The following is a 12,118-nucleotide window of genomic DNA, read 5'->3' as shown; positions in this document are numbered from 1 at the left end:
GCAGTGAGAAGGAGATGGCCCACAGGCAGCAGGAAAACACACAGACTCTTGGCACGGCATGACTATTATTCTCCTAATGGCTTCTGGTTGTAGACCATCAGCCGTCAAGAGCCACTCGGCCTCTACTTCCATCACAATACGTCACATCCTGTTGTATGGCTGCATGGGGCTAGGTTCCCCTGTTCTGCCACTGCAGATTGCCCTCTTGTGCTCAGTGCAGAGGTCAGCCTCCTGCTTTGGAATTCCTCATTTAGTCCAACCCTGAAGGCCACAAGCGCGGTGGGTGCGAGTCCGGCTGCTGCCGCGGACAACTGTCCAAACGCATCTCTGCACTTCCTTTATATCAACGCACCCCTCTACATCACCTGTCTACCTCAGTCTTTATTATTCCATCTTCCTCGGCTGTCACTACCGGTCTCTGACACACCTCTCCCTCTCTCTACCTGGCCCTCTTTCGTTCTACGACAGCGTTATTCTCCCCTCTCCATCTTTGATTTACCGGTCTCTGTACCTGAATCTTTTTCTTCTACATCTCACTTCTTTGTCTACCCTTCACCCCTCGCTACCCTTCTGTTTGCCTCTCTACGATCTTTACCCGACCCACCTTTCAGTGCGTCTTGCCATTTCGCCTCCCTCCCTCAAAGGGCTCTCCTAGCATGCATCTGTTTCTCCCCTCACCACTATGCTTGCCTCTACCCCTCCTGACCTTTCTAATCAGCCTAACTTTCTACCTTCCTGTTAGTCCTGGTAGTGAACCTTTCATTTCACACCTCTGGTTGTATTACCTACGCATTCAAATTGAGTAGCTCATAGCTATGCTCCCAACCCGATATCGAGACCCAGTCCCCTAACCTCCCAACATGCCCAGATAAAACAACAAGCATTGGCATAGCCAAAAGGTCTCGTCTTTGGGACCTGCTGAATAACTAAATACTTATAAGGTCCCAAAGGTGAGACCTATTAGCTATGCCAATGCTTGTTTCTCTAGAAAGCGTTACGCCTGTTCAGCAGTTAATGCAGTCAGCGCTGTGTTTCCGTTTAATTTGACAGCGGTATATAATTAGTCACGGCAATTTGTGGTACGCACTATTTGCTTACTATACCTCTTTAAAGTAAGACAGTTCAAAAAATTGAAATGGACTAGTTTATTTTAAGTAGTAATTCGCCAACTGAAACTAGTTTGAAGGGTTAAACGATTAATCCTTGCCTAACCCAACCATAAATTGGATTGGCATAAGTATATTAATCTTAAAATCAAATCATACTACCAGCATTCTCACTATTAACGCTGCACTTATTAATAGTAGGTATAAACAATGACTATTATGCAAATATCTCTCGTTTTAGAAGGTAACAGAAAATATATACTTGTCTTGCTGAGGAGCAGCTAATAAAAGAGGAGAATGAATGCGTGCAATGGACATGTATAGTCCTTCATGAACTTTCTATTGTTTTATGATGTACAGTATTCTTTTAAAGGTCTGCATCTTGGGGCAGTAATAAAAGCTTAATGGTAGCCTCCGGTCTTGTGATGAAATCTAACTAATATTTGATGCATGTGTTATTTTCTTTTTCTGAATCCTTAGGAACGTCTACCCATTGAAATGTGAGCATCTATGGACTACTTACAGGCATGCGAACTATGGAACTGATGCCTTCAAGTTTCTGAAATGGCAAATGGCTTCAGTCTTCTTTGTTTTCATAAACTACCATAAATGGTTCCCCACTTGGCAGTCTCAGGCTGAGCTACCGTACTGTAAGGCTCCTATAGCCTTTCCTTGCAAAGATGAAAAACCTTTTAATACTAAAGATTTTAAATGCCTCTTCGGCATTGTGCATTAGCACACAGATTGGAGACCTCGTCAAAATCTTTCTGGCAACAGCAGTGTCACGAAGTAAACATTTTAATGGTGCATTTTTCACCTACATTCAGTAGCCCCCACCCCATGGAGTCATTCTCACACTGCCTGGTGTTATGGGTAAAAACAGTGACAAAGCTTTCACAAATGTATCTGGTATCAAAGGTTCATGTTAAACATAGGTTTGCATCTTCAGCTCCTTCATTATTTTGCTCATCTTTATTAAAACCAATCCTAGGTGTGCAGTTTTTCAGTAAAACCCCCATGATAACTTCAAGACTTCCGGTTGAAAAAATACCCTGTGTGTCCCCGTACACTGTGTGGATCTGGGACATGACCACAAGTTATTCCAAGCATACCGGACACCTACACTTGTAGGATTTGGAAATATTACTAGTTGTAATCGTGTTGGAGTCTGTCCCTCTATTCCTGATGTTAGAGAATTTCGCAAAAAAGTCATCCATGTAAGGGAAGATGTGCACCTCTAGTAATGCAAGAAGGCCATAACACCACGTCTGGTGAGCCTTGGTGAACAAATAGAGAGCCATCCAAAGAGTCTACCTCATCCTTGACAGCAAATAAGTAAAATCCTCAGAACATCCAGTCTTAATATAGTATACAAAAATGGCTACCGGGTGGCTCTCAAGGGAAATCAGAGTAAGGGTCTAAAAATTCTAGTGTTGAGACTGGAGGCTAATTTTCTTCCCCACGATGGCCATGCGTAACAAGTTGGTCCAAAAGATTATGCACTGGTAGAAAGGTTCATATGGTCAGTCCTTAAAGGGCAAAAGCTATTGAAGCAAATCTGGTATGTCATCCCGTGTAGATACGTTAGCTTCACATGACTAGTGCGGGGAAGGAAAGAGTTCCTTTTTTATATATAACACTCACACACTCTAGTAGGGTCATGCTTCATCATTGGGTTCACCCTGACTCCTAAAGGTCATTTGATTGGAATCATAGATCTCAGGAGCACTAGAGAACAAGGGCAGCATTAGGCAAGTAGCCGGGGTAACCCTTGATGAATGTGTGACTAAAAGGAGACTCGCCCTCGAGATATAGGATACCCATCAAATGTGGGTGACGCAACAAAAAGACAAATGACGGGCAAGTATTAACACTGCCTTCACAATAGTGCATGACATTACTCTACATTTGTGACAACTTACCAAGGAGGTATTGTCAATAAAGGTGTTTAAAATAAAAAAAAATTTAAAAAACTTACCAAGGAGGTATTTATTTGATACTCTGATGAAAGCCCTGGACCTTGTTAGGCCTTCGAGTAGGGCTGAAACATGTTGGGAAAAAAAACAGGGTCATAGGACCATAAAAGTCCAGATTACCCCTTTTCTTATTTTAGCTTTCCCCACGCTCTCCAAGAATAAAGGGACACCTAGGATAAGGTGAGGGACTTTTAATCTCTAGTAAAGCTCCCTGGTCACCCTCTATTTCTAAGTGCTCCCTGGAACACAGTCGAGCCCACCCTGACCTTTGTGAGTCAGGGTGAACCCAATGATGAAACATGACACTACTAGAGTGTGTGATGGTTATATATAAAAAAGGAATTCTTTCCTTCCCCGCACTAGTCATGCGGAGCTAGCATATCCATACGGGGTGACCTACCATCCTCCCCCCCAATCCGTATCCCGTGTACTATACACCACAATCCTTGGTGGGATTCTATAGTGTTGAACTGAGCTTTCAAAGGAGGATGTATACCCCCATCTTCTTCATATTTGAAGAGGCCTTTCAACCCTTCATCTCCCACAGGTTGCTCCTGTGTGAGCCTGGTTTGTTTAATTTGGCTAGACCTTTCACACCGGGAAACATCACTTACAACGCAACTTTTACCACGCGATGCTTTTACATCGCAACTTTTACAACGCAAACCATTACAACGCATTGCGCTGGAGGGCGCTCTAGGATAGGGAATATATTTAATTTACTATCCAACACCTTCCCTACTATCCACGGGGACTGGAGTTGGAATAGTAAATTAAATAATTCACTATTCAGCGCCCCAAAGCACTATGCGTTGTAATGGTATGCGTTGTAAAACTCGCGTTGTAAAAGGATGCGATGTAAAAGCATGCGTTGTAATGTCGTACATCCTTCACACCTGGCAGGGTGGAAAAAGGAGCCAATCATCCATCAACTATACAAATCCTCTCCCTGGCAGGGCACTACATCTAGGAAAAAAACATAAGCAGCTGGTGGCTGTGAAATACGACTGATATGACTTTAGCTTTCATGCAACGAATTTCTAACTCTCTTAGACCAGACGAACATTGAAGATGTCCTTATACCCTAGTACTAAATATCAGGGCAGTTTGGCTCTGGAACTGAAAGGATGATTTGAAAAATCGGTCAGAAACTCAGAAACATAGGTCCAACATTCTATGAAACTGGTGGAGTGAGGATTAAGCATAACTAAAGAAAAAGTGAACATTAGCTGCATACAAGTGCTATCCCTTCAATAGACAAAACGCTTATGTCCTCAAAATGGAAAAGGAGCAGTTAGGGGATCTTGTGCACTATCCCTAAGATAAAGATAAGATAAAGTCAATCTTATTACATTCTGAAAAAGTCCTAACCTAAGGTAAACCAGAAGTAATATAGGACGACAAGGCTTTTGAATTGCTTCTACTAAGTGTAGTGCAAAAGGGTTCTCGTCTGTTCTTATGTTGGAAGGACTGCATATGAGTCAAAGAAGTCAAACTGGGACACAGTAGTATAGGGGTTTAAAATAGATTACTTACCAGTAACAAAATACCATAAATAAAACTGTAGAATTTGTTTCTTTGTGATTTTGTATGCTCTCCCCGAGCTGCCATTTTAAGGTGAAAATTTGCTTGTGAGGTCCCCAACTTAGATTGGCAAGGGTCAGTATGTTGGGACTAGGTAAGAAAAAACAGCATTAAGAAGTCCAATGGAAAGTATGAAAAGGATCAGAAAACACGGAGTCTGAACACAGAGCTAAAGAAATGACACTTACAGCAGTCTTTCAAGAGGTAAGATAGGAGGTGTAGTGAATGCAAAGTAACCGGCATCATCTTTGCACATATCGAACTCTTTTTCCTGGGAGTTCAGATATTTTTTGACATTCCCCACCTACACCACGTCTGCACAGTAAATAAAATACAAAATGCATTGGCCTCATGACTGGAAACTCTTTAAAGCACATGCTAAATTATACTCTTTACTGTTGGGGTGCGTTTTGTTTTGAAGCAGTTGTATCTTTTAATATTGTCTGAGAAGTTGGTGCAGACTCTTCAATTAAACATCTCCAAAGCACAAAAGCAGTAATTGGGAGTTACAAGATTCACAACCAAATTCAAAGAGCAGACTACATGGCAAGTCCTTATGGCGAAACAAAGCACAACCAAACAATTGTTAAATGGAAATCCGAGAACCCTACAATATGGCCATCCAGAAGAACAAAATGCTTTGGTGCCATACTAATAATACAAGGCACTATACACATGCTCATAGTATTAAAACGCTTAGTGCTGCAGGGCAGGCAAGATATTCGATCATATTGCAGATACATTCGCAGATTTAAAGGAATGATACTGTGGGCACAACCTATTACAGCTATGAGTCAGTTTCACCTCCAAAGGAGCTGTTCTTCTAGAAACCGCATCACTGCTTCAACAGAGCTCAACTGTCCTGTGGTCAAGAAGTGACTACAATATGATAGATACCGTGTTCTGTTGGGTTTGTAACATTGTATCTAGTCAACTGGATTGCCTCCTGGACCTCTATGCAAATCAGAAAATAGAGCAATATTTGAATAATGGACAAAAATCCACAATTACTGATAATTGTGAATATCTGACAAGAGGGATGTATTATATGTGTCACCAATAAGTGTACTGTTAAGAAGAAAATAGGTTTTCTAAAAAATAAAGCATTTAAGCAGTAATCGTCAACTAATAAATAGAGGGTTGAATATGCAAGCAAAGATGGTTAGAAATTGGGAAAGTTGCCGTAAAGATATTTTTGGTGATCACAGTTCTTGCATTGCATAGGGGCACTAGACTCCGCACCCGCCCCAATAAATTACTAACCAGGTCCAATATTTGTTATTCTATGGCAAGGTGCATGTTCTCAAAGTACAAGAAAAAGAACTAAAAGTGGCAGGAGTACCACCCAGGCATTTTCTCCCAATACCACCGGCCTGCTCTCCAGTTTCCTAACTAATAGGAGCAAGACTAGAAATATTTGTAGGAGAAGATAATATGCTTACCAGGCCATAAAGCAAAAAAGGTGAAAAGCTTTGGGCACTCGAAAAGCGAACATGTACATCATGCGCTCCACAAACGCAACCCTGCCCATATGCGTACCTTTGACTCCTCCTGTAGGACAGAGGATAAAGAAGAGTATCATCAAGGTACCATTATCTTAGATTTACTTCACGGTCCAGTTCTTACTACCATTTGGGAACCGGTAGCAGTGCATTAAGTTAGCAGCCTGGTGATACAAGTGATGATGGCTTGATACATTTAAAATCTAGAGAGCATCATATTCTATGAGGTCCTTATAAAAACTTTGTAGGGTAAAAAAGGAACGCGTACATACTGTTTCTATACAGATAATTTTTGACCACCTTCATATACCTAGTTAGGTTAAGGGGTCCTGAGTGAGGACAGGGGCTGCCTCCTCCGGTTTTGGTCATGGTGAATGCCTCTGGCCCTCTCTGGTCACGGTCTGTAGGCACAAAGACTTTGAAGTTGCCTGTAGGACAATATTGATCTTCTATATCCCAAAAGCACCTGTCTCTAACAGATACATTCCTGGAGAACAGCACAGATGTTGCCTTAGTAGAGGGCGTTTAGATCCATTCAATGTCATGGCTTTCACCATGACAACAGCTGGCTATGCTTAACGTTAGCCATCTGCCAATAAAAGCTTTAGGAGCCACTTCCTGACAACATTGCCACCGAAGGTCATCAAAAGGCACCCTGGTTCCGTCAAGGTAGAAACACAAAGCATGCCTTCTATACATAGTATGCAAGCAGCTAGGGAAGAGACTAACGGAGACTGCGCCCTGAGAGGAAGGACCATCTGCATTGGCAGGGCTTCTGACAGTACTGCAGCTCAGTCGGAAGTGCCAATTCTTGCTGGTCTATAATATGCACTAGCAGAGGAGTCCTATACTCCTTGCAACTGCACACCTTTGATGTCTCCCAGTAGGACCGGAGAGCCTTGGTGTCCAAGAAGGTTGATGCACCAGGGGTCAAGGCCTGTTAGTGCGCTGCTTCTAATGCCCTTTGTGTTCAAGGAGGCTTAAGCAAGGATGTTGACTGCGCGCTGGAGGTAGCTTGCTTCTGCACTTCTTGCACCAAGCTTCTCAGTTTGCCGAGTAGGTCTCTCTCAACTCCCAGAGGATCTGGATACAAGCACCAATGTGGAAGAGGAGTAAGAAGCCTTCCTGGTTAGGTTGGAACTGCAAAGCAGTTCTAAGAAGAACTATGCATTAGCACTTGATGGAAGCCTTATGAATCACTGGAGAGAATAAAAACCTGCCCATATGGGTAAGAAGCTTTCACCTCTCAATGCGGTGGACCTATAGCTCAGGGTCAGGCAAAACCCTTTGACTTAGCAGGGGCTTTGAACAATCACTCAATGAACCGCCGAATGGTTGGTAAGAAATATCCAATACCAAATTTAAACTGTAGGTAGGCGGAGTACAGGGGATTGAAGCCCTAGTTAGTTTCAATGAAACACTTCTGTTTATTGTCCGTAAACACCAGAATTACTTTCATTTTCAGAAAAGAGAGGTAAGACCTAAAGAGTATGGAAAATGTTTATTTTCAGTTTTCTTTACAACTTACATAACCAGTACCACTTCAAAGCTCTACAAGACAGGGAATACAAAAGAGAATGATAAGCGGACACTTACAGTGGATTGTCAGGAGATAAAGTGAAGGCCAGCAAGTAGTACAAATGTATGCAGGATCCGTCAAAATACTTGGTGGAACAGGTGAGCCAGGCCTTTCAAAATTTCACCAGCTCTGATCTGAGACGAAGATATTAACACCCCAATTACCAGGGCTATTTGTTGCAGTATGATTAGCAGTATCAGGATACCACTTAAAATGCACAGATGGAAGAACTCTGGTATTGTGACACAGTTAACCACTAAAATGAAAAAGAAATTAAACCTAAAAGTTGTCTCCAAAACTAAAACCTTTTGGAAAGAACTGAAGATACGCCACAAGCACAGACAGAGGAGTGCCGGGAAACTGAGGGGAAGTGGACAAGAGCAAAACATCAGACGGCAGGGCAGAGTTAGTTCTGAATCACCCATGTACGGACTTTGGTCAGGCAGTTCAGTGACAAGCTGCTGGTGCCGTGTCGCTAGGTACCCTATTGGGAGTCTGGGTTCTGTGAACATACAAATGTAAGCTCAGATTTTAGCTCAGAATACTTTAACAAAGATCATCATATAAACATTAAAGAGGAATCTGGCAGTGTCACCTTTGGACAAACTCCACAGAATATGTAGTTGAGATGAGATACCAATTGGACTAGGAATCCTATTGGATAGCAGAGAGATTAACAAAAGGAGGGTCGTTACTCGGGTTCTGCACAACAGCAAATGCCAGCTATGTAGTGTGGTTACAGAAGTCAAGGTGGATCAAAGCACAGGTGTGCCCAGGCCTGGTCGATTCTTGACTTATCCAATGAGTATACAATCCTAACTAGAATTCATTCAGAAGATTGTTCGGTTCCAGCAAGACAAAGCTGTGCTTTGACCACCATTTTAAGAACCACTGTTATGCCTGGGACAAGCTGGATTAGCCTGAAGTTAGGCTTGCTTGGTCTCTGGAATAACAATAGGCATTTTTAAGAGTGATGTATTCTTAATGTCTGTTTAAGCAAGTTTGCTGACTGGAGATTTTATCTAAGTACATAATCTTGGAACATATAGGTAAGGAAGGTTTTATTAATGCCAGCAGAGGAACTGCACAATACCTTGAACAACATACACTGGTGAACCAGCAGCCAAGGCAGCTAGACTATTATAATGTAGGCAAAAACATGTATATTGCAACATATTTCCTCATGCGCCCTTCAATCAGCATGCCAACTTATGGCATCGGTTCTACGATTCAGAGGGACTCGTAAGGGAGGTAGAGCTCTCTCTCTGTTCTGACCCCAAGCTGTGGAATTGCTTACTGTTTTCATTACGTAGTCATAAGAACCAATATTGATTTTGTAAAGAACTTAAAGACATGTCTCCTTTACTAGTCGGCTCAACCGATTTTCAGGCCCTCTCACTAGCACTAGTGCCTAGAGACCAGAGGATAAACATGAGCTTAGAAGTTCCAATTTCTTACTTCTCTTTCCAGCTGCATATATACGCACACAAACACAGAAGAGTTTGGGTCAACCCGCTTTAACCACTGTGTAGTTAGTGTCTTTCACATTCAATTTCCACCCATGAAAGCACAGAGCATGGGGTAATGGGTAAGCCCACTTTAGCACTTCATGCCTATTACCCTATGAGGGATGGTACTTTGCCTGATCACAACTGCTCATTCATCTGAAACTCAGTACACTTCAGTGCTAGGGCTGATGGGCTAGTTCTTTATACGTATATTTTCCCCTTTTAAAGTCTACCTTTTTATTTCTTTTTTCAAATCGTGATTTTGTTTTTTATTTTACTATAAAAAAATTATTTTAACAAAAACTGTCGGTTTCTTGGGTAGTGCTACCATGCCACTGGCCTCTTAATTTATCTGCAGTGAGAAATATCCCATGTGGCTGCTGCTTCTGAAACTGGCACGATCTTTGAATTGCATTGGCAATAGCATCATTGTTTTATTGTTCTGAGATGGACACCATGTTTACCAGCTACATGTTGACCCTCATACATAACAATAAGGATAAATTTTGCACAATACTGTTACAAGTTGTCTAACCAGCGCAATATTTGCTAGATTGCCATCTTCAAATGGTACTGGGCATTACGTATTATTATTTTGCCTTTCCAAGATGGTTAAAACACTGCTTCAAAACGTGGCAGCAAAGTTTGAAATTTAAAAGGATTGTACACCATGCACAATAGCATTCTAAGATGGCCGCATGCTGACCTAACTGCACATTCCCGACATATATTTTTATGTAGCAAGTTTTCTTTTTTTGTACTTTTTTTTATTTGTTTGTGTGGATAGATAGACAGACAGACAGACAGATCTATATGTATAAGCTAAAATCACTCCTCTTAAAATCGCAAGACAGAAAATATATACACGCCACTTAATCCAACTTAAACAAGGGGAAAAAAGCAGCTGCGTTAAGACTGGGGTCAACGGACAAAACTGTAAAGACACGTCTGAAATTAACTGGAAAAACATTGGAATTGCCAATGAGGATGCAATGCTGTTAAAATCAAATGAAAACTCATTCAACTACGGAAGCAGATCATTCACTGAATATCTTACAGTTTTCATGACAGGAAAGAAATGATGAAGAAAGTCAGTCAAGCATGCATTCCCAAAATTAGGTTTTTGTTGTTACAGTACCTGTGCCACACCCGTGACAGTTAAAGCAACCCCCTCTGCCGTCTCTACGTCCTCACACCTGGGCTGTAACGTCATTATCTCTAAGGAAATCCTGCCAAAAAACGTAAAACGTTTGCATGTATCCTGGTAATTGAGATCAGCATTTCAACTCCCATTTGCTTTCATCACCACTCCATAGTTCACAATGGGTAATGCACAGTCACAAAACTTTAAAATGGTGGCAAGTTATAACTAGGCTCGTTTTGCCAAGTTTTAAATAATGCTCTGACCTTCCCTATACATCTATTGTGAACAGAAAGGAGATTTCAATACATTATCTTGTCAGAACTCGGGTCTTTCATTTTTAAATAATTCTTCACCAGCTGTAAAAAGTAACCAGTCTAACCCGCCTCCACAACAATAGAAAATCTATTAAAATGTAATTTCTTTTAAGCGAGATATCTTTCTGATCATGTCTGAGCAAGAGCAAAATGTGTTTTAAAAAGTTTCCACCACAACTGAGCAGGCCCTAACTAATGTTTTCTTGTCTGATGTGGTCACTTTTACAACACTAACAATATTAGTCACTCGGGACGATATTATTTGAACAATAGTAGCTCTTATTACAGAAAAGTTTGGAGGCCCATGTGCTAAAGCATCTAAAGTAGTCACTAAACAAACCACAATAAAGAACAAATCCTGAAAGGCCAGCGGCTAAAACAATATAGCACCTAAATGGAAAATGGCATCTAATGAGGAAAAAAACAGGAACCATACCTATATAATACAAATTATGTTTAAAATAAAACGTGCAAGTCAGTATTGTCACAGAATTATTTAAACAATTATGGAAGAAAGTAACTGCAACTCTTTTTCCGATATGGGCAATTCACTCTGAAGACAAAAAATGGGCTTCCTTTAAATATAAATAATCACCCATCCTTATTGATGAAAATCTACTACAATGCTACTGGAACGTTTATTTTGTTTTATGAAGTGTTCCTGACTCACTCATTTCCAAAAGGAAAGTGTTGGAACTCAAACAATAATGCATGCTATTGAAGTCCACAAAACGTTGAGGGATAACATTTGCCTGTAAAAACATGACTTATTGAACAGTTTTTCCATCCAAAAAATAAGTATGTATAATGAGGAGGGTTAGTAAACCAACACTTGTAATGGAACATAAAAAGACCACAGGTATCTGAAGCTAAAGAACAAATTACTGTAAGTAGAAAGAACCCTAGAACTCAAAACTGCTCAACAAGTGAAAAGAATGTGGATGTCTAATCTCCATCGTCAACAGCTGTCCAACTAAAATAGATTAGGATTGGCAGAAGGTTATGGTCATTGCAGATGTAGGTCCCAATAAACGTACGGAACAGTACGATGCCGGTCGGGTAGAAAAACTACCATGTCCCGCTCAGATCTCAAGGTGGCACGGTTGTTGGCTAGAACGTAGCAACATACTTGCAACTGATCAGATTACAAGGGAGCAAATTGGAAGAATTACTTACTCAGAAACAATATTTCTTTCGACAACTAGTACTCTCTGTGTAACAACTCAATGTCTGGATCACACTGTGGCGTCCAGAGTCTATAATGTAAAACTATTTATGTCTTGATCTGAGATATGCTTTTCCCACAAGGCAGCTAAGTATAGGAGGACGAATGAAATTAGATGCAGAGAGGAAAAAGGAATTGTAAAATAAGTCTTACTTAAATGCTGGGAAGACGGAGCAGGCA

The 12,118-nt window shown here is 41.1% G+C and overlaps 1 protein-coding gene across 4 annotated transcripts in view; it reads right to left on the bottom strand.

The window, feature by feature from the left end:
• The window catches only part of FLOT2 (flotillin 2), a 309,213-nt gene that overhangs the window by 192,827 nt on the left and 104,268 nt on the right, over positions 1-12,118 (bottom strand). For 2 of the 4 annotated variants that reach the window (XM_078680085.1, XM_078680087.1), the window contains exon 3: positions 10,394-10,484. The exons of the other annotated variants lie outside the window; for them this stretch is intronic. In XM_078680085.1, the coding sequence (XP_078536211.1) occupies positions 10,394-10,484 (91 nt within the window). The remainder of the gene's footprint in view (positions 1-10,393; positions 10,485-12,118) is intronic. 4 annotated transcript variants of the gene reach the window in all.

Source organism: Lissotriton helveticus, chromosome 3_1, assembly GCF_964261635.1.
Source record: "Lissotriton helveticus chromosome 3_1, aLisHel1.1, whole genome shotgun sequence".
NCBI classification, from domain to species: domain Eukaryota; kingdom Metazoa; phylum Chordata; class Amphibia; order Caudata; family Salamandridae; genus Lissotriton; species Lissotriton helveticus.
Note: the sequence above shows the minus strand (reverse complement) of the source record. Positions and strands in the feature narration are given on the sequence as shown.